This window comes from Ursus arctos, unplaced genomic scaffold (genome assembly GCF_023065955.2).
Source record: "Ursus arctos isolate Adak ecotype North America unplaced genomic scaffold, UrsArc2.0 scaffold_16, whole genome shotgun sequence".
NCBI lineage: Eukaryota > Metazoa > Chordata > Mammalia > Carnivora > Ursidae > Ursus > Ursus arctos.
The window spans coordinates 52,875,687-52,898,088 of NW_026622830.1; the positions used below are offsets into that span (position 1 = coordinate 52,875,687).

Sequence of the window (22,402 nt, forward strand, 5' to 3'; positions counted from 1 at the left end):
CCAGAGTCATCAGCTACTGTATGTGGGAGGAAGGAGAAGTGGCAACCCTTCTCCCTAGCCACTGGAGGGCACCCCAAAATCCCCCTTACTCAGAGCACGGGTCCATTTCAGTCAATGAATTTGGGCAAACAGCAGAGACAGCCCCTCAGAACTCCTGAGATTTAGAGGTTGCAGGGACTTTCCCAGGAATAGCAACAACCACTGAAAGTGGGAGTCTTTAAGACTTCTCTGCCCCAGACCTCCTTCCTGCCCCAGGTCTGGGGTTGCCTTTCTCCACTCTAAGGCCAGGAAGACTGTGTCCTGCTTCTTCCATTGAGATGCTTTTTTAGTTTTGTGTTTGGTTTTGGAACTTGTCGTATTGTAGTTCAATCTCTGGAACTGCATCAGCACCTAGTGGGGAAAAACACGGAAGGAGATCAAATCCTGCATGTGAAGGGGACAAAGCCAGAGGAAGATAATTTGCAGATGGACTCAGGGCAGGCAGGACTTTCCAGCCTCAGTCTCCCCGTTGGCTGTTTACCAAGTTTGGAATCTTTCTGGGATTCTTGTCAATGATCTCTGGATTCCCTTTCCTGCTTGTTTTGTGTGTTGGGAGAAGATGGGAGGGGTACCTTAAAGGGCACACCTGAGCCTGGTTCCATGAACATCTATGCTGACGTAGGAGCCAAGATTTCCAGCCTTCGTGCATCTCCTTATGCGGTTCTTCTGAAGCAGCAGTTCCCTCCAGGCCCCAGGCTCTGGGTCAGATGCACAATAGCTACTGTTCCCTGGCTGGCATCTGATGGATCAGGGATGGGTTCTCTCTTGCCAGGATAATGGGAATTTTTTTTTTAATTTTTTTATTATGTTTTGTTATTCCCCATACAGTACATCATTAGTTTTTGATGTAGTGTTCCATGATTCATTGTTTGCCTATAACACCCAGTGCTCCATGCAATACGTGCCCTCCTTAATACCCAGCACCGGCCTAGCCCAATCCCCAACCCCCTCCCCTCTGAAACCCTCAGTTTGTTTCCCAGAGTCCATAGGGGAAGACTTTTTTAAACAAACCCAATTTGATGAGTTTTGACACATGTATATACCCATGATAATGAACATAGTCATCATTCTCAAAAAATTCCCTGATGCCCTTACAATCCTTCCCTCCCCCAACCATCCCGTCACCAGGTAATCACTGGTCTACTTTCTGTCTGTCTGTCTGTCTGTTGGTTGGTTTATTTTTATGCAAGGGTGCTCTTTATTTTTTTATTTAAATCCAATTAATTAACATATAATGTATTATTTGTTTCAGAGGTAGAGGCCAGTGATTCATCAGTCTCATATAATACACAGTGCTCATTACATCACGTGCCCTCCTTAATGCCCACCACCCCATCCCCCACCACCTCCCCTCCAGCAACCCTCAGTTTGTTTCCTATGATTAAGAGCCTCTTATGGCCTGTCTCCCTCTCTCTCATCTTGTTGTATTTTTCCTCTCTTCCCCATGATCCTCTGTTTTGTTTCTTTAATTCCACGTATGCATGAGATCATATGATAATTGTCTTTCTCTGATTAATTTATTTTGCTTAGCGTAATCCCTCCAGTTCCATCTACATCATTGCAAATGGCAAGATTTCATTTTTTGATGGCTGAGTAGTATTCCATTATACACACCACGTATATATATTCCATTCCATATATACCACATCTTCTTTATCCATTCATCTGTCAATGGACATCTGGGCTCTTTCCATAGTTTGGCTGGTGTGGACATTGCTGCTATAAACATTGGGATGCAGGTGCCCCTTCGGGTCACTATATTTGTATCTTTGGGATAAATACCTAGTAGTGCAATTGCTGGGTCATAGGGAAGTTCTGTTTTTAACTTTTTGAGGAACCTCCAAATTCTTCTCCAGAATTAGGTACCAGTTTCCACTCCCGCCAACAGGGCAAGAGGGTTCCCCTTTCTCCTCATCCTTGTCAACATCTGTCATTTCCTGACTTGTTAATGAGGTGGTATCTCATTATGATTTTGATTTGTATTTCCCAAGTGATATTTAACATTTTTCATGTGTCTGTTGTCCATTTGTATGTTTTCTTTGGAGAATGTCTATTCGTGTCTTCTGCCCATTTCTTGCTTGGATTATTTATTCTTTGGGTGTTGAATTTGATAAGTTCTTTATAGATTTTGGATATTAGCCCTTTATCTGATTAAGACATTTGCAAATATCTTCTCCCACTCCGTCGGTTGTCTCTTGGTTTTGTCGACTGTTTCCTTTGCTGTGCAAAAGCTTTTCATCTTGATGAAGTCCCAATAGTTCATTTTTGCCCTTGTTTCCCTTGCTTTCTGTCACTTTAGGTTAATGTTGCATCCCCTGGAATTTTATATACACGGAAACAGGATGGACAGTATGTCCAGTATGGTTTGTTTTACTCACCCTCATACTTTTCAGATTCACCTTTGTTGTGTGCACCAATAGTTTGTTACTTTCCATTGTTGAGGAATATTCCATTATATGGATATACTAAAATTTGTTTATCCATTCACCGGTTGATGAAAATTTCAGTTTTGTCCAGTTTGCTTTTCTACATTAAGCTGCTATGAGCATTCATGTTCACATCTTTGTATGGACATACGCTTTCATTTCTCTGGGAATGGAATACCTAGATCGAATGGGAAACACATAACTTTTTAAAAAACTGCCAAATTATTTTCCCAAGTGGTTTTACACTTCTATCAGCAGACAGCACGGGATGGGGCCACTTTGCCATCACAAGCGGGAAACTGTGAGACTGGACCCTAGAGCTTCAGGTGGGGGAGCAGCCTCGAGAGATGGGCCTTAGCCAGCCTGACCCGAAGTTCGATGAGTGAGTGAGTCTAGTCCTTTTTTTTTTTTTAAGCTTTTATTTGTTTATTTGAGAGAGAAAGAGATAGAATGGGGAGAGGAAAGTGGAAGCTGGGAGAGAAAAAACAAAGCTGAGAAGATGGGAGAAGTGGGAAATCTCCAAGGGCAGTCTGCTCACCTTGCAGACACCGGAAAGCGGGCAGCCTTCTGTGCTGAGCACGACACAAAATCTGCAGAGAGAACACTGCTTTCGTGGGGATTTAATACTGATAATGACTTTTGTCCAGCCCACGATAGAAACAGGTCCAGGGGAGCCCCTGCAACTGCATTGTCTTTGCTAAACCAGGATGCACTGCCTGTTCACCCTGGAGAGAAGGTGAGGGAGCCTCCTCTGGACTCAGAACTGGTCCTCCCCTCCCCCGCCCTGCCTTGGGAGGCTGAGGAGCTCAGTAACTGAGAGCACAACTTTGGAACCACACGAGCTGGGTATGAATCCTTTCTCTGCCATTTACTTGCTGGGTAGACTTGAGCTGGGTAGTCATCACCTTCTGGCCTCAGTTTACCCATCTGGAAAATGCATTTAATAGCACTTATCTGATGAGTTGTGACAATGAAATGAGAGAACCAATGGTTTGGGGCAGAATTTCCCAGAAAATGTACATCTTTTCTTCTCTAGAGGCTGGTGCAGGTATGTGGGTGCTCTGGATGGAGGCTAACTTGAGCCCTAGCTGCAAGTTTTCCAGGCCAAACGGGCATTTCCGGTTAGGAAGATAGGAGGTTGTCCCCGTCCGGGACCTGCTGAGTGCTGTACAGGGAAAGGGTTTCCCCTCTGTGTGTTGGGGGGGGGGGGGCGGGTTGTGAGTAATGGGAAATGGGTGTGTGGCCCAGACCTGAGAGCAGTATCCCTGGAGAGCCCCACGGGTGAGGTCCTGGGGTCACTGCTATAGGCGGCTTAGCCCCTAGGGCTGAGCCTCTGGACAGGGCCTGGAAGAGGTCCAGCTAGTGTGCCCTGTATCCCAGGGACCTGGAACGCCATGGCGGGGCAAGGAGTGGGGAGATCTGTGTGAGCAGGTGAGCAGGAGTGGCTGGGGCACTCCTAGCTCCAGCTGAGGATGAAACCACACCTGGGGCAAATCGTTCACATGTCCCCTCAAAAGAGCTGCATCCACTGCAGGCACTACTGGGGGGCATGACCCTTCCCCCCACCCAGAGGAGTTAATAGTCCCACATTCCAACATCCCTACATTAAATTCCTGTGGGAAGTGAAATTTCAAACATATTGTAAAACGTCCATCAGCAGCCTAGTTCTGAAAGTCCAGAATGTTCCCTCCTGGGCAAGGTGCACATGGTGGTTGTGGCCCATCTTGCTTTTACGCTGGCCAGAGTTGAAGGAGGGAATCTGGCTTCTGGTCCCTCAAATTGTCCCTCCTTTGTTATGCTTCCCCTTTGAGCATCTTCCCTAGGGGTGCCCCCTGGCCCCTTCCCTTCTGCTCTTGCAGCCTCCCCCCTCCCCATTTCACTGATGAGGAAGTTTAGACTCAGAGAGGTAGAGCAGTCCCCTTAGGGCCACTGGGCTGTCACGTGGGGGAGCTGGGGGTTGAACCAGATTGGTCGGACTCCTCTCTCTGTTCTTCTGCAGGGTGTCCCTCTTCCCTGACAGTCTCCTGGTTCTGACCACCTGAGGGCCAGCATCCCCGGAGGGCAGGTGGCACACCCATACCTCCCAGTGGCCCATCTTACTGGATCTTCGAGTGCCCCGGGCACCAGTTTCCTGGATCCCACTTTTTCTCATTCCAGTTTCTCTGTGTGGATCTGCAGGCTGGTCAGCGCCTTGATGTGGGCAATAATGTGGGCTTCGGTGTGTCCTTGGTGACACCAGCTTCTTACCGCCCACCCTCTTTACTGTGCACCCACCCCCAGTCTTAAAGTGTGCTTCTGTTTCCACTATGAGCAAGTCCCTCCTAGGGACAAGCCCTCATCAGACTAGGGAGGTGGGAGGGTGCTTTTCAAGGAGGAAGTGATCCCAGGATGCAGCTGCTTTGCCAATACACAGGAAGCCCTTCCTGAATGCTTCCCACAAAAGGTCAGAGCTCAGCCTGTGTGGCGCAGTGCAGGAAGGGGAGAAGCCGCATGGTCTTGTGTGTTTTGTTTTTTTATGTGGGGTCTGAGCATAGCAGAGGCTGCACAGGGAGAGGGAGGAGTGCATGCTTTGCAGTGGGACAGACTGCAGCTTTGAGCTCCAGCCCTGCCACCTGTTCCATCGCTTGCATTTTTCCTTTGTCTCGGTTTTCACAACAATAGAATGAAGATGATGTTAACATGCCCGTGCTGCAGGGCTGCTATGAGGTTTGGAGACTGTGGACACAGCATCTGACCCACAGAGCTGAGGAAAATCAGCTTTTATTAACACTGCACTCTGGGCGGTCCTTTGAATGATCGCCCCTCCATGATCAAGATGAACAGTAACCTGTACAGGAATGCTATTGCTAACCCATGATACTTATGGAGGGTATATTGTGCCAAGCACTCTGCCGAGTGTTTGACAGGAACAGTTCATTTTCTCCCCACAACAACCTAAGGTTATGGAGCTTCTCTGTAACCTCTATTAACAGATGAGCAAGGACGTTATGCCACCTGCTCAGTGTCTGACCCTGGGGAACAGTTGAACTGGAGCCTGGGTCTGCTTCACTGTCCATGGACTCCTGAACCTGAGCTCTTGGGCACCACAAAGTATGCTCAGGGGATGAGGAGGGTCTCGGCTGCACAACCTGCTGCTCATCTCCTCCGTCTAACTTTCGTCCTCTTTGTATCTGTTTGCATCACTTTTTGTCTTGCCCTTTCCTGATTTTCTGCTTTTATTAGGCAGAGGAATAATCAAAGCCGGCCTCCAGAACATCAGTTTTGAATGCATCATGATAAGGTTGAGGTAATCAAATGTACCAGTTATCCATGGCTGTGTCACCACGCTAACATCTAGGGCTTAAAACCACAAGTATTTGATTTGCTCGTGATTCTCTGGTTGGCTGGTTGGGGCTGAGTGCATCTCCACAGTTGTGCTGGTCTGCCTGGGTCTCTGGTGGCCGCAGCTGGCTGACTACTTGGCTAGGGCTGGGTGGTCAAGCACAGCCTCATCCACGTGTCTGGCAGGTGGCAGCTTGTCAGCCAAGGAGGATCTGCGCTCTTCTACGCGGCCTCCTCACCAGACCTGCTTGGACTTGTTTAGAATCAGGTGACAAGAAAGCCAGACCATCTCCTGCAGCTTCGGCTCAAAAGTCACACCACATCCCCTGTGACACATTTTCCTGGTCAAAGCAAGTTACAAGAGCCATCCGCATTCAAGGGGTGAATGACTGGATTCAATCTCCTGTGGGGAGCAGCGTCAACAAGTTGGTGGCCATTTTTAGTCTACCAAAGCGCCCCCACCGCCCTGCAAAGATCTCCTCACAATAATCCCCTTTGTCCCTCCACTCCCTTCCCTGACTCCCACTCCCTTCTTATACTTTAAATAACAGTTTCTTACTTCCCATCACCCAAAGCTGTACTCAGTTACTCCACAATATCTCATTATGTGCCAGGGACCCAGAAGTGAACAAAGTCCCCGCTTGAATGAATCTAACGTTCTGGGAGAGGGACACACAACCAAGAAATAAACAAGTACACAGTGTAGGGCTGTGGAGGACAACAGCTGCTTTGCAGAACAACAGAGCAGAGTCAGGGGGTGGGGGGGTGGGGGTTCCTATTATACACAGGGTGGTCGGTTGGCATCTGATGAGGTGACACATAAGCCTCAAAGACATGAGGGAGTGACACACTCCAGAGGGAGGAGAGTTCCAGGTGGAGCAAACTCTGGGGACCAAGGCCCTGGGGCTCACATTCAGAGACACACTTCCTTGCAAACTTGGATGGAGTTAAAAAAATTCTACAAATAACCGTAACACATTTCATTAAAGAACAACAAAAACATATATAGTAAAACTCTTGCTACGCAAAATTGTTTTATTTTACCTGCTTCTGTTACAACTAGAGTCAAATGATACCTTCTGAGGACAGAACGGTGGGTTACCTTTTTGGGCTTCAGGAGTTCACCTTTGAAAAGGAGTGTGGCCCTAACCTGCCTCCTGGCTTGTGGTGAGGATCAAAGTGACACCATAAAGATGAAAGTTGCCCTGCCTCTGGTTTCATTTCCTACCGCAAGGTTGTCTTTTTTTTTTTTTTAAAGAACACAAATCAGATATTACTTCCTGCTTGAAACCCTCCCCAGGCTCCCTGCGGCCTAAAGAACAAAGGCCAGGCTCCTAAGGATGCCTGAAGAAGCCCCTGGACGAGTGCATTTTTGCCCCTTCCACTCGTGTCCTGGGTCTGCTCAGCTGCCCTAGGCCTGGTGACTCCCAGATCCCCGGGGTCCTCCTCTTCTGTCTCCAGCCCTGAGACCAGCGCGCAGGCCCCACATCTGTCTACCTCCAGCCGCCTCCCACAGCCTCTTTCAGGCCGTCTTCCAGGATTCAATCTAAGTACAGCCCAGCATTAGCTGTGATGCCACGGAACACACCCCTGAGCCTCACTCTCCTGTGTGCAGAGGGGCCCGGGACACCTAACTCCTCGGGGTGGGCAGGAAGCCTGGCGAAGACACGCGCGAGGACTCGGGCCAGGCCCCGGCCCACTGCAGGGCTCGACTGCGCGGGTTCCGGCCCTGGGGCTGGGCTGCAGGGCGGCGGGCTAGGGCGGCCCCGCGAAGGGGCCGCGTCCGGGCTGTGGGGGGCAGGGCAGCGGGTGGGAGGGCTTCCCCGACGTCGGTCCAGCCCCGCCGGCCCAGAGTGCCGCCGGTGGGAGCCCCGGGACCTCAGCTCGGCGGGCCGCCCCTCCCGGCCTCCGCCGAGGCTTCCCTGGACCCGGCCACCACATGCGCGCTGAGTCCCTTGCCGTCCTGAATTCCGGGCGCGACTGTCTGGCGCGGTCTCGGGAGCGGAGCCCCGTGGCGTGCAGGGCATGCGCGGGCCGCGGGGCGCATGCCCGGTCCTCCCAGCGGGGGGGCAAAGATCGGTGCGGGGACTCGGCCCGGCGCGCGCCTTGGCGGTGAAGCCCGGCTCAGCCGGTCGCCGCGCACGCGCGGCCCGCGCCGACGGACGCAGCACGGCCCCGAGGGTGCAAGCCCGCTGCCACCGCTGCCGCCGCCGGGCCGGGACCGCTGTGCGCCTGCGGCGTGAGGCGTGGGAGGGAGCGCCGCCCGTCGGTTCGCGGCGCCGCCTCGCAGTGGTCTGCCCTCGCCTCCCGGCGCCCCGCGCGGTCCGAGTGAGTGCGGGGCTGGGGAGGGGGCCGGGACGCGGGCGGGCGGGCCGGCTCCTGGAGCTGGGGGTTGGCAGGGCCTAGCGGGGCCAAGGAGCCGGTCCGCAGGGCGGATGCGGCGGAGACGGACGCCTCCCGCGCGGGGCTCGGGAGGCCGAGGATGTGGGGAGGCCGAAGAAGTGGGGAGGACGAGGGAGGGGCCCGGGGAGGACGGCGCTGTGGGGAGGACCGCGGCGCGGGCCGGTCGGGAGATGTGGGGCGGACTGGGGGTCTCCGGGAGGACGGCGATGTGGGGAGGCCGGCGGGGGGACAAGAGAGGCCAGGGAAGGGGGACGAGGGGGCGGGTTCTGGGAGAACGGGGATGGGTGGAGGACGGACTTGTGGGGAGGTCGGCGGGCTCCGGCAGGCCAGGGGACAAGGGGAGGCCGAGGGCTCGGGTAAACGGGGAGGTTTGGGGGACATGAGAAGGCCTGGGGGGGTTCGTGAAAGATGGGGAGGTTGGTGGATTCGGGGGGTCTCGGTGAGACGGAGGGGCTCGAGGCCGGAGCGTACAGGGAGGTTGGGGGCTTGGGGAGGCCAGCTGGCCTTCTTGGGAGCCAGCGGATTGCCTCAAAAACAAAAGGGGGGAGAGAGGAAGGAGGAGGAGGAGGGAATTCCATAGACGGGGCGTCTTCCAGTAGGATGGTCCACAGCATTACTGAACGAACAACAGAAGCTTAACCAGAGAAACACAAGATCTGGACCGGGACACTGGCTGCTGGGGTCTGCCAAGCCCTTCCCCTGTGCTGGCGGGTGGGGGTGGTCCCCACACAGAGCCCGGCCCAGGAGGACATGCCCACTTTAGAGCCAAGGAGGCTGAGGCTCAGTAAGGGCTGGCACCTCACTCAAGGCCACAAAACTAGAAAGCAGCCACGGCCAGGCCGGTTAGCAGGCTCCATCAGTGCCGACACCCACACTCTCCTCGCTGGAGCCCCGGGAATTTAAGGGGACTGGCACGTGACACGGGGTCCCAGCGCCCAGAACCCCCCAGCCTCGAAAAGACCCGGAGGACTGCAGGAGGATGGTGCAGACCCGCGACAGCACCCCGCGTGCGTGGAGCCCAGAGCACGAGCCCCAGGGACAGGAGTGCCCACCCTCTCCCTGTGGCCAGGGCACGTGGCCCTCCCTGCAGGGCCCTTTGGAAGCCCCTCTCCGCCAGTCCCCGCAGGGGTCACAAGGATCTGACATTCTACAGCAAATGGCCAAGGCCTAACCTTGCTGACTTCTTCAAAGTAGTCGAGGTGGCAGCCCATGAGGAAGGACGTCGGTGCCATGACGAAGTCTAGCATCTGGCGCGACAAGACGGGCACGAACGTGTGCTGCCACTGCAGGGGGTGCAGGTAGGCCAGGAAGCACTCGGCGACCAGCGGTAGCAGCGCCCAGCTGGAGGAGAAGAACACCATCCGCTGCTCCATGAGGAGGCACGTTAGGATCTGGGGGAGATCAACGACACCGTGTACACACCTCTGACCACGCGCCATGCACTGAACATGCGTGTGAATGCGCCACCAAAACCACGTGGAGCCTAGGTCTCACCCGGTTTCCCTGCTGTTTGCCAAAACGAAAGCCCCTTTAACCCCCAAAAGCACTGCTTGTAAATGGTGTGCACAGTCCTGAATGTCTGCTTGAAGCCAAAAAGCAACTATTCCCAGTGCGTTGTGGAACATTCGGAACATTCTGGAATGTTCTGGAACACACGTGCCCTGGAATCACCCTCCAGACGATGACAGCTTAGATGCCCCACCAAGCCAACCAGCACGGACGCCCCAGGTCCGGAGGGACGCTTACCTGCCGCACTTTCTCGGGCCTGAAGCACAGCAAAGGCAGGTGAAGGTCCAAGTCGATGACCGGGCTCTCAGGGTCCACGCGGGAAGGAAACACGATCTGTAGTGGCTTCATGTTAAATATCTGTGACGACCAAGTTCCGTAATTAGCTCAGAGAGCCGCTCCCAGCAGAGGCCGAAATGCACTGAGACTCTCCGTTCTGGCACCGAGGGTGTCTGACCTAGGATACGTGTTTGAAGACTCACGCTATCCCCATATATGTCACAGAACCAAACAGTCCAGAGACACAGAATTGCTGAGCAAGGCTCAGACGTGAATCAAGTGCTGAATGTCTTTTTCGGCCAAACTTCCCTAAACTCTTTACTTCATTAGCAGACTGCCCATCGGCAAAGATAAACTGACACCTGGACATCTGTCCCGATCAGCACAGGTTCTAAGTCAAACACGATCGGGTTAATCTCAGAACACTTACTGCATATTACAAATTCTCTTAGTATTTTCAACGTAATTGTCAAAGCTCTTTAAAGACATGCACTTTAAGAAATCGCTGAGAAAGACTTTATTTTTCTCAATGATGGTATCTCAAAATTACACTTTGATTCAAATTCAGTATCTGCAGAATGCCCCTTCTGTGTAAAAGGACGCGGTAGACGGAGGGGGACGGTAGGGGCCCCTCCACCGAGAAGCCTTCCAGCTCATTGGCAAGTTCGTTCCTGACCGTGGGTGTCAGCCTTTTGGGGGGCACCCAGGAGTGTCCCTGGAGCCCTGGGGACCAGCAGAACAGAGTGACCCAAGTGTGAGGAGCACCGGGCCACAAGCACAGAGAAGATTCGAATCTGAGCACAGAGAAGCTCCCGCCAGGAAAAGTGTGGAAGGAGGACACACGGAGAGATGCGGAGCACTGGCTGGAGAACAAATGTTCGCGTTCCACACGTGCTCACACCTGCATCACCACGGCTCTGCGTGAACGCTCGTGCAAAGAACCTGAGGGCAGGAGAAGCCTTCTTTCTGCAAGGGCCCCCCGACGGCACCGTCTTGTCACCCACTGGCCCACAGAAGCAAGACACATCAGAATCAAGGCGGACGCGCTGTGTGGACAGTAACATCCTTTTTATTTAAAACAAAACACGGTAGAGCAGAGTTACATGCTCCCAGCGGTGATGAACTATGAATCATTGTAAAGTTTATATGAAAAATTCCCCTCAATATTTCAAAAAATAAACGTATCGACCAGCTTCCCAACTACAGGTAGAAACTAATACAAACACCAGTCATTCTACCAGGGACGCTGTTGGGCCCCCGGGATGCCAGCGACCTCACGTGCGTGAGATCCACACCCTCTGAGCTGGGCTCTGCTGTCCACCCCACCTCTCAGGTGAAGAGACTGAGGAGGGAGAGAGATTTCGGGGAAACACTTTCCAAAGTTCAGCTTTGACTGTAGCCCCACGCAGACAATAGGATCCACACACAAAGCAACACAGGAAGTGAGTCCGGTAGAGTGAGACGGAAAAGGCGCATTTCGCGTGCACACCCAGCGACTTGGCCATGCTCTGAAAGCACGTAAAATCAGACCCGCTGGTGGGCAGAGAAGCGGCAGAGCGGGCCCAGGGACGCGGGTGTCTGCTGCTCTCGGGCTGGTGGTCCAGGCGCCGTCCGCGAAAGGGCACCGAGCCAGGCCTGGTGGAGGCTGGGCGCCACCGCCCCTGACGCAGACAGGAGATGCCCCACCCGGCGCCCACACGCTTGATTCACAGGAACCACAGCTCCTGACCACTAGCTACACAGCCTCTCCATCAATGTTTGCTTGTAGTGGGTTCTGGAATTCCATGCTGAATCGGCTCCGGGGTTAGAGAAGAATCTTGGCCTTGCGTTTTTCCAAAACAAGGAACAGCCACAGTGGTTCAACACTCCCAAAGATGGGTCAGGGCCACGTATCAATGAGGACCCCAGAGCTGGTGAGGCCGCACGAGGGGGATCACAGCGGCTAGTCTGAGCCAGACTCGGCTCATTCGGACAAATGCGCAAGAACCAAGACGCAGGCCCTGCTCTGTGAACAGGACAGGCTAACACCGAAACACGACCCATCCGTTCATTCATTCACTCGACAGCTGTGGGAGCAGCAGGCATGGTAACAGCGTCGCAAACACAGCTCTGAACGGGGCCTTTTCCTCATGCAGCTTGGAGGCCGATGGAGAAGATGGACATTGAACAAAACACACACGTGTGCGGGCCCTAACTGCAGACCATGCTGGGCTCTGCAGGAAGGGAGCAGGGCACAGAGAGACGGGTGGGAGGTCACACAGAGGCCATCCCGAAGAACCTGACTTCCAGGAACAGCATATGCAAGGGCCTGGGGGCAGCACCTGCGAGGGACTGAGGGAAATCCAGTGTGGCTGGACAACAGTCAGCAAGGGAGTGAGGACATGAGACAGAGCAGGACACTGATACAGGGGCTAGGGATGCAGGACTGCGGCAGCTACGCAGCGAGAAGCCATTGTGGGCTTTTACGCACAAGAGGAGAGTCCAATGGATAGATGTTAACAGTCCCTGCAGCCACTATGCAAAGGATGAACTGAATGAAGGGTCAAGAATGGACGTGACCAGACCAATGGCTCCCCAAGTCACACAGGTGGGACCCAGTGGCCCTGCGTGGGGTGGTGGCCGTGGCCAACTAGAGGCAAACGCCGGGAGCTGGCCGGTCAGGGATGAGCCATGGATGGAATGCAGGGGTGAAGAGAAGAGGCATCAAGAACGACCCCCAGGAAACTTTCTCACGGGGGTGGTAAAAGTCGGAGAACCAAATATGAATTCATCCAAGACTCCGAGGTACAGAAGATGGGTATGGGTGCGGTTCGTGCATTACTCATGCTCAAAGGCGGAACATAGTACATACGGTTAACCCTCAAACTGCCCTGAACTCGGCTTTGTTCACTGCTTAGCCGGTCCTCAGGGAACACTTGTTGAGTGATTAGAGCAAGAACAGAAACTTTGATGACTTCACTGAACCATAAAAAAATACCAATTATCCACATGATAAAGATGAGAGCCTTGCACAAAACAAGAACCCAATAAACGTCCCTACAAAGGTTTCTGGGAGCGGAACCAAGGTCCTGGGGCAACTTGCTCTGTCTCTGGGCCTGGAATGCATCTGGCAGGGTTCCCTCCCCCATCCCACACACTGTAGTGTGATATTAAAAATATACATTTTAAGTTCATGATCACATGTCTCCTGCGAAATAAAATTAATTTTTCAACTGTGAATAATAATCAATACGTAGAGAACCGAGATCTCTATGTCTAAGCTTCCAGAAAGGACTGAGTGAAGCAGAGTCGACATCTATGACCTTCTTCCAGACACTAATCTGGCAGGTGCTTGTTTGAGAACGAGGAAATGCCCGGTGGTTGCGTCAGTCTGGAAGATGCCAGGCCAGACAGGTGTCATCACAGCTCAGCCGTCTTGGCCCATTACTCGGCAAAGGGGGAACGTGGGCTGCCTTTCTGCAACTGTCCTTAGCCCGAAACCCTCACGTGGTGAAAGAGCCAACAACATCTCAGGACGAGCGTGCCAGGGAACCCAGACCCACGGAAACGCTTGGCCACTTATTCAACAACACGGTGGCACTGGGAAAAACCAAAAAATAGGAAGCCAGGTACTTTTCATTAATCACCCCGGACAGGAGAAAACATGAATCAGTTTAATACAATACCCAATATTCCAGACAAATAAACCAAATGAGCCGGTGTGTTAAGCACTAAAGGGGCCCATCACCAGCTCCACACCATGTATCACGGGCCGCCCGGCAAACGCATCTCTAGAAACAGCGTAATTAGATGATTCTGTAAGGAACCTGAGAAGCGTAATTTAAACACCCTGGAACGTAAGAAACAGTTTAAAACATTAAAACCATCGTCGACATAGGACTTTTACTATTCATAAAGAAAAGACAAAATTCCAGATTTAATGACCAAATGAAGCGGTCCAGGCGGCGGGCTAGGTGTCAAAGACAGTTTTGCAGCAAAATCTTTTATGTGATTGTCAACTTCAAAATCTTTACAGAGCTTTAGATGAGTCAATAAACTAAAATAAAAAAAAATCAAATCACAAAATAAGTATGAGTATCCAATTGTCATCTTAGCATTTCTTTTTTTATAATAATTTTTATTATGTTAGTCACCATACAGTATATCCTTAGTTTTTGATGTAAAGTTCCATGATTCATTACTTGCGTGTAACACCCAGTGCTCCATGCAATACGTGCCCTCCTTACTACCCGTCACAATGGAATATTACTCAGCCATCAGAAAGAACGATTACACAACATTGCAGTGACATGAAGGGGACTGGAGGACATCTTAGCATTTCTAATCAGCGCTGACCTGTCTGCCAGTGCCGGCAGCCCCAGGGCCTTCCAGGCTGGGGGCGGGGGAGGTGGCGGGAGGACACTGACGACAACCCTAGGCCTCAGACAGCAAGGTGAGGCTGCCCAGGGTCAGGACCTGCCTGCACTGGGGCACAGGAGAGGTGGGGCGTGGGGGGGATGGGGGCTGGTCATGTTCTGTTTCTTGCTGTGGGTGCTGGTTACACAGCTGGAATTCATGCAATTTTCTGTCTGGGTCATACTTCAGCAGCGAGTAAACATCTCAAAGGAAAGTGCTTGGCCACGTTTGTTTCCCAAATGCATTCTGACTTTTGAAGTACGGTTGGCCCTTGAACAATGTGAGGGGTTAAAGGTGCTCTCCCCCACGCAGTTGAAAACCTGCATAGAACTTCTCAACCCCCAAAAAACTTAATTGCTGATAGCCCGCTGCTGACCTAAAGCCTTACCGACGACACGAACGATCGATTAACAGGTATTCTGCATGTAATATGCATTATATCCTGTATTCTTAGAATAAAGTAAGCTAGAAAAGAGGAAATGTTTTTAAGAAAATCCTGAGGAAGAGAAAATACATATATAGGACTGTACTGTATTTGTTGAAAAAAATCCAGGTGTACGTGGACGCGCATAGTTCAAACCGCGTTGTTCAAGGCACAGCGGCAAGTGACTGAAACGCATGACGGACCAGCAGGTGCCTGGGGGCAGGCAGCTGGGAAGCGACCACAGGGTGTAAGGGAACTTTGGGGCGTGGTGAAAATGTTCTCTGTCTTAATGGCAGTGGTGGTGACATGGTGTCTACATTAGGCAAAATTCAGCCAACTGCCCTGGAAACCCCACCTCTGTGCCCTGGGGCGGTCCCCGGCCTCACTCGCCACAGCAGGGCCACAGCAGGGCCCACGCGTGTCCCGCAAGCCAAGCGCTTACGCTGTTACTTTAAGTAACAAATCATAAGTCCGCCTGGGGTCAGTCAGGGCGCCTAGGTGGCGCAGTCGGTTAAGCATCTGACTCTTGATTGGAGCTCAGGTCGCGATCTTAGGGTCATGAGATCAAGCCCGTGTCAGGCTCTGCACTCAGCATGGATCCTGCTTGGGATTCTCTCTCTCTCTCCCTCTGTCCCTCCTCCCTGCTCTCTCTCTCTCTAAAAATAATAAATGAATAAATCTTTAAAAATAATAATAGCTCTTCCTGAAGTTAGTGTCAGGAAATGGAGATAATTCAATATTCTTCCATATTTTAATTATTGTCAAAGAATAGTATCGAGTTAAAAAAAAAAAAAACCAGACTCTCCATAATCTAATTCCCCAAATACAACTAAGCATTCTCTCCCAATTTCTGTCCACACAGAGGCCTAGTTTACACGCCACCGTTATAGCAGAAAAACAGATTTTAAAAATCTATAAATCTGTATTTATAAACTGCCTTTTGCATTTCTGTCATCTGTTTTTCTGTTTTCTAGTTCGGGTCATTTAGCAACGACCATCAGGAGACAGAAAACTCGAGGAGCAGGGAAACTGAACACGTTTTTCGAGTTAAATGTTCCTTCGCATTAACGTCTAGCAGGATGGTATTTGTTGCCAGTCACACGTGAATGATCACGCGTACAAAGGCCGAGAAAGTGAAGCAGGTGCTGTCCTCCCCGCAGGCCCGAACCCGTTCCGTTCGAGAAAGGGTGGCATCACCACCCCCTATTCACAGAAGAGGAAACGAGATGGGTGCACAAGCCACCTACCCTCAGGTGCTGAAGATTACCAGTTAATTAACGAAAAGGGACCCTGTCCTAATTTATCATCCTATCACTGCCCACGCCCGGGCAGACATGCCCTACTGAGCACGCAGTCCCGGAGGGAGACCCGGCGAGCGCTCTGTTCTGTGTCGGGGGCAATAAAACACGGGCTAGACCCAAACTATGGGCAAACACCAGCCACATTTTGAAAACTAAAACATTAAGGTGCTGGAACTTGAGCTCCGAAGGTGGTGAGTTTGGTCAGGAAGGATTCCTGCTCATCCCTCTGACCACAGTGTGAGAACCAAAATGATGGTCTTTCCAGAAGTCTGCGACTTGCCAGGGGTGGAGGGTGGGTATTACAGCATTAAGGCAAACCTCCGTTGGCCGCCTCTGTCGTTAACCAAACCACTGAGAATTCCAAGACTAGAACTTGGTGAGAACGAAAACCAGGCGGCCAGGGCGCGTGTGGCCGGGGGATGGACCGTGTCCACACGCCACAATCATCCCCCGACGACAGGCGGCAAGTGCGCCCGACGCGATTCTCTCTAGAGTTTTCAAAACTTCTCTACGTCCTCAGGCTTTCTACTCAATATCATCAGCATTAAGGCACTTCAAGATTCCACCCCAAGAAAAGATAATTCGTTAACTGTCATGAACTTAACAGGACTGACAGCAGCGGCAGCCTGATTTTCTCAGATAACAGGAGGAGAGCTATTTCTGATGGACGTCTTTTTTAAAAAACCAAACAACATAAAATCCTCCATACTAATTTTACTTCCCACAGTTTGGTTTCATCTTCCCTTGTCTGGCAGACCTTCCCCACAGGCTACCGCCTCGGGAAGCCTCTGGGCCTTCACGGGAGCTCCCGTCACCAAACCAGAGCCCTCCCACCACCGCCAGCGCCAGGCGTGGCCTCGCAGACACGCGGGCACCGCACGGGCTCACCAGGACAGGCAGTCCTTGAGGGCGTTGTAGTAGGGGAGCTTGGAGACCACGCACACCGAGAACGGTCCGAAGCAGCCAGCCACGCCCGCGGTCGGCCAGGATGGCTCCCAGTGCGCCTTGCCGTTGTAGAAACACGACTCGTCCTGGAGAGAAAGCAACAGGCCCGTGTCACCCTCCGATCCAGCTGGTCCCAGCTTCTATCCTCAGCAGTGTGGGCCTCTGCAGACAGAAGCGAGAGGGCAGGGGCCCAGACAGCATCCTGCTCCCCCGCCACCCGGCTGGCGCCCCCTCCGGTGTCACCGCAAGTCCCAGTCAGCGTGGATGCCCCCCCTGTGTCACTGGGAGTCCCAGTCCTCGCAGATGCCCCCCTCCCCCAGTGTGTGATGTGCTGAGGTGGCAGAGACAATGACACGTCCCGACCCCAGATTGGAACACAGTGAGAACACAGTAAGACACAGAAGGGGCCATGGGCTCTGCTTACACAGGAAAAAACCTCCAGCACTGGGCCATATGTGTGTGTGTCGGTGGGGGAGAGGGGGGGTTCTCAGCTGGAGAAAAGTACCGGCACCGAGATTCCAGAAGGCACAGACCACTGCAGAGCTTACGAGTGGCGCATCACTGAGGGCCACAGTCTGGCCCCCGTGGAGGGTTGTTTGGGGTTTTTCAGTAGGGACGGCGGACCGTGATAACAGCTCCACCTGGGGATGGTGTGAACGCGAGGGTCTTGCAAGACAGGGGGAGAGCCCGGCAAGCAGTGGGCACGCCATTCGTCTACCCACCAACATTGAACCAAGGCCCTCAAGTCAGTGTGCTGGGCCCCCAGGCAAGTCCCCTCACCTCCCTGTGCGACTGCCTGCTCCCTCAGCGGTAAAACGGGGATGATGCTGAGAGTTCCCAGCCCCCTTCGCTGTGGATTAAATGAACGACTGTGCAGGAGGGTCGTCGGCACCGGGCTGAGCACACGGGCAGCTGGCATATGAGGACCACAGTGCCGTCTGCACTCCGGGCAGGGCTGCGCGTGCAGTCCACGGAAAGACAGGAGCGCAGGACAGGGCGTGGATGGTCACTGGGCACGAGGGGAGGTGGGGAGGCCAGCATGTAGGGCCCAGAGTCACCCCGAAACCACGCAGGCACTGAGAGGATGGGCGAGGGGTCACGCACACCCCAGCAGCCAGGTGTAGTGGGGGAGTCACAGGCAAAGCAGAGGCTGTGACCTTTTTAAAATGTATTTAAGGATAAGAGAAATAACATGTACTTCTCATAGCGATCACTTCACAGACAGGCTCCCAAGCACCTTCCTGAATAATCCAGCCTCCCATCCTGTCTCTGCCGGAAGCGCTGGCCAGGGAGGGGCAGGAACTCGGCCCCCGGCTCGTCTCCCACCCCTACCTAACCCAGGCAAGCAGGCAGGCTGCCAACGCCGCAGGCCCAGCAGCCCGCACACACGGCCATGAGGGGTGGCCTCCCCGCGCTGCCCACTGCCCACCCTAGTCCAGGGGTCCAGGGGACGCCTAGTCCAGACACGGAGGTCGCGCACTCAGACATCAGCAGAATGCTGGACTCCCACAGGTTTCCGAGGCACATCCACAGGCGTGAAGGGACAGAGCCCATCGAGTTGAGCCTTATGCCGTGACACTTAGGGATAATTCTCCCAGCACACCTGGCCCAGCCTCTGACGGCAGAGTGGGGAGGAACAACCGGGCAGCCACCGCCCCCTCGGTGTGGGATTCCTGGACTTCCCCGGGGTAAAGCACTGCTGCTTCTGGAAACCCTCTGGACACAGGCCGTGGGTCACCCCGCCTCTTCAGGTGCACGGCGGCCCCTGCGACCTCCAGGGGCCGGCTGGCTCGCACTCGTGGCCCTGCCGGGCGGGGGAGGGCCAAGTCATGCTCTGGAGGCCCAAAGCCGTCACCCCGCATACAAGAACACAAATGTCCCTCCACGGACATGTGGGAAACAAGCTGTGGCTCACATACACTGGGCGGTAGGACTCGGCCGTAAGACAGAGGCGCTGCTGCCCCAACGTGGATGAACTCTGACCCCATCCACTGAGTGCACGAAGCCAGACACAGAAGCCACATGCAGCCTGAGTCCACTGACACCAGGTGTCCGAAGCAGGCAAACCCATGTGGGCAGAACGGGGGCCGGGGGCCGGGGGCGGGACTTCCGGGGTGATGAACGTCTTTTGCAACCAGACGCGGCAGGGGCTGCCCGCCAGCGGGAGTGTACTTAGTGCCACTGACCCGCACACGCTAACATGATTACAATCGTGGTGATTGCGGGAAGCGTGTTTCAGCAAAAATAAACACCAGCAGATTTCAGAGGGAATTCACGGCGGTCACGTACGTGCAGGGGTCGGGAGTACTGGGCAACCACGGCATACTTCTGTTCCCACAGACATCGGTCAGCACCAGGAAGTGCACACAGTCCTCCTTCGGTTCGGAGGCCACGTACACGCCCCCTGCGGGTAGAGAAAGGAGAGGAAATCTCGGCACGGCCCCGTGGCATCCACCTCCGAGGCTGGGCTCTCCGTGAGCCCACTTTGCGGCCTACAGAACCTGTCCTCGCCCTGCCAGCTGTGGCACTTGGGGGGTCGGGCCGCCAGCCAGCCGTGGCCCCCTCCGTCCCTCCGTGGGTGCCCATTTCTCAGCCACCCTCTGTGCTCTGCAGAATTTAGCGAAGGAACATAAGAACAACCGCAGACAAACCCTCTGGGGTGTGCCTGGGGGAGGCGACCGTTTCTGAGCATGGCAGGTGCAGGGGTTGTCCCAGCTGTCCCCGGGTTGTAATCCCTGAGACCGGGAGACAGCAGCCATTCCCGATGGAACCTCCCAGACGGGGAATGACAGACGGGAAGTCCCTAGTCTGAGTCTTCTACACCAGCCACTCAGCGTTTCTCAAAGACCAGTGGAAAACATGAGGGCCACCCACTGCCGGGAACAGGCCAGGTGGGGAAAGCATGTGAGCCCGGGCTGCAGGCCCCGGGGTCCCCGGAAAAAAAGGGGCCAGGGAGCCCGGACGGAAGTGCACTCTGGGGGGAGATGCTGCAGGCTAACTGGACTCATCCTGACCCACCGGCCGGACCTCTGGAAGACGGGCCTGTCAATCAGAAGTGAAAATCCTTGGAAAGCACCTCTACCAACCGTGCTGGCGATCCCGACAGCCCTTCGTCTGGGATTCGCTCTCCAAAACACGGGGGCTGCACTATTGGGCTGCACGTCCTTCAGCTCCCAAACCCCCAAGATTAAGAGAACTGAGACCTGCAGTTTGGCCTCGGGGCTGCCAGGGGTAACCAGCCCCCCGTCTGTCACCCTTTCTTGACTTGGTTTCTAGAAAGCACCATGGGGGAGTTGGGAAAGCAGGGCGGGGGATACCTGGGAAGCAGAGCTGAGGCAGGCCAAGCAGGTCCACACCGTTGGGGACACTAATGTCTTCAGGAGGGAGGCCCTTCCAGGGCTCCGTTTTGGGCTTGTCCCTCTTCTTTCTGAAGGAGCGCCTTCTGGTCTTGCTCAGAGTCGCAGAGGGGGCGCCAGCCGTCTGACTGTCATCCTTACTGACAAAAGGAGGCACAAAAACTGACAGGACCTCCGGATCGAGAGAAGAGGGGCTGCTGACCCCCTGCTTCAGGGACACCTAAAGGGAGTAATACGAGTAAGCCAACAGCGCTCACCCTTGCTCCGCTGTGCGCCTTCTGTCCAAGCACCCACTGTCGCTCTGTTCCCCTTCGACCCGCCAGAGTGCCGGTTCCGCACCCACGTGTGTGTGTGTGGCCTCACCCACCAGTGGCCCAGGACAGGAAGGACGGCACAGAAGCTGCTTTTAGGGACCCATCAGGCCATGCGTTCAGGCAAGTCACCCACAGCACAGGGTCTGGCTCTCCGGCTGCCCCTGGGCACACAGCCCGGCAGTTGCCAGCCCAGGACTGACAGGCAGACCTCAGTTCACATCCAGCTCTGCTTGGACTGCAGCAGTGAACGCCGCATCCCTGAGCTTCCCTCTCAAGGGGGCAAGGTCGCAGGTCAAAGGCTCAACCCCAGCCCCCACACTAGAGGCCCCAGTGCCCTCCCAGGTTGGGGGGGGCCGCATACTGTCCAGCCCAGTACAGATGGGGTGCCGGCGTCATGCCCCATGCCAGTGGTCCTGTTGCCACTGACCTGGGGACACGGACCGAGGGGTGAGAAGAAGGACTGCCGGCCTCAGAGAGAAGAGACACACCCTTCCTCCAGCAACCAAACGGTCACCCCAGGTCTACACAACAGGGTCATTCAGCCTGAACACTTTCGAACTTTAACTTGGTACCCGATTTTTACAAAACCTTTTGTCTTTTCAGTCTTCCCCCAGATAATATGAAGAGCACGGGCTCTGCCTCCGACCTCCGTTCTGTCTAGCTACGATGCCTGAGACGGGCCACTCCGCAGAGGCAGTTGCCGGGCTGCTCCCCGAGCTCCCAGAAGAGGTCAACAGGCCGTGACAGAGAAACGGGCAGGTCAGCTCCAAGCTAGTGGAGAAACAGAAGTCAAGGGCAGGATTCGCTGGGTGGCAAGCATGTGGGAAGGTGGGAGGACGCCGGGGTGGGGTGGGCTGCGCGGAATCAAAGATCTCTGAGGGACTCAGAGAGGGCATGAGGAAGGACATCGTTGTCACCAGGAGAAATGGAATTGTCACCGGCAGGGAAGGGACAGCCAGCATCACCGTTTCAGTAAGAATCGTGGAGCCAAAGGGGAACTCTTACCCTTGAGAGGATTCATACAAGGAACTCCCATCAGTAAATACACTCTCTAAACTCAAAAAGCTTATTTTTATTCTGTATAATTTAAATTCAGGCAATAATTTCTTTATATTTGGAAAAAAAGTTTAGTACCAGTGGGAACAAAGACCAAACATGGGAAATCCATAGTACTGGATAATGTTTACATCTTTGTGTATCAGGCATGAAAGGAAACCACGTCTTGAGTTCTACAAAACCTTTCTAAAACTTTCCTTATCACCATCCAGCAGTTCGGACCTACTTAACTATGAAAGTATGCACGTCCGCTCCTTCCTCACGTCAAACATCACATCGGTGAGCACAGCGTGGAGCCGGCCCCTTGCCTGCAAACCCCCCTCTGCTCTTCCCCTCTGCCCTGACGCTCCTGGGTAGGGCCCCGGCAGACCCCTCCTTCCAGGCTGTGACCCCCCCAGGGCTGACTCCTTGCCCCTCCTCAAGTGCCCCGCCTGGCTGGCAGTCTCCACACTCACATGGTGTCCTCACCTAGGGACGGTGCCCAGAGTCCCACTGCCAGCTCAGACCTCTTGCCAGTCCCAGACCGCACCCAGCTGCCTCCAGACATACCTGGCGAGTCCCTTAAACTCACAGCTTCAAAAACTAAGCTCCTGCTGATTTCCCTAAAACCCAAGCTTCCGCCCATATGCTTGCCTGT

General features: G+C 54.0%; 2 protein-coding genes, 1 long non-coding RNA gene and 1 pseudogene across 7 annotated transcripts in view; 1 reads left to right on the forward strand and 3 right to left on the reverse strand.

The window, feature by feature from the left end:
- LOC130543845 (uncharacterized) overlaps nt 1-22,402 on the reverse strand; it is a 407,309-nt gene that overhangs the window by 80,848 nt on the left and 304,059 nt on the right. The window contains exon 10 of one of the 5 annotated variants that reach the window (XM_057312848.1): nt 88-390. The exons of 2 other annotated variants lie outside the window; for them this stretch is intronic. In XM_057312848.1, coding sequence (XP_057168831.1) covers nt 112-390 — 279 coding nt within the window. In that variant the 3' untranslated portion in view covers nt 88-111. Of the gene's footprint in view, nt 1-87; nt 391-22,402 lie in introns of those variants that run through there. 2 more of the 5 variants (XM_057312849.1, XM_057312850.1) reach the window with 2 other exon arrangements.
- Nucleotides 7,607-19,310, forward strand: LOC130543854 (uncharacterized). Its single transcript, XR_008959537.1, has 2 exons — nt 7,607-8,114; nt 15,768-19,310. It is a non-coding gene; the product is annotated as an uncharacterized LOC130543854 (long non-coding RNA).
- On the reverse strand, nt 8,483-10,590 carry LOC130543847 (DENN domain-containing protein 3-like). The gene is made up of 2 exons (XM_057312863.1): nt 9,936-10,590; nt 8,483-9,580 (listed from the first exon to the last, which is right to left on the reverse strand). Exons 1-2 carry the CDS (start codon nt 10,044-10,046, stop codon nt 9,089-9,091), a joined length of 603 nt encoding a protein of 200 aa, XP_057168846.1. The 5' UTR covers nt 10,047-10,590; the 3' UTR covers nt 8,483-9,088.
- Nucleotides 19,329-21,112, reverse strand: LOC125281938 (DENN domain-containing protein 3-like; annotated as a pseudogene).

What these genes read in the sequence shown, in the direction of transcription:
- LOC130543847 (XM_057312863.1), bottom strand. Translation starts at nt 10,046, where the DNA reads ATGAAGCCACTACAGATCGTGTTTCCTTCCCGCGTGGACCCTGAGAGC. An exon ending in GGCCCGAGAAAGTGCGGCAG is followed by an intron (nt 9,581 to 9,935) that starts GTAAGCGTCCCT and finishes GATCTCCCCCAG; the next exon opens with ATCCTAACGTGCCTCCTCAT.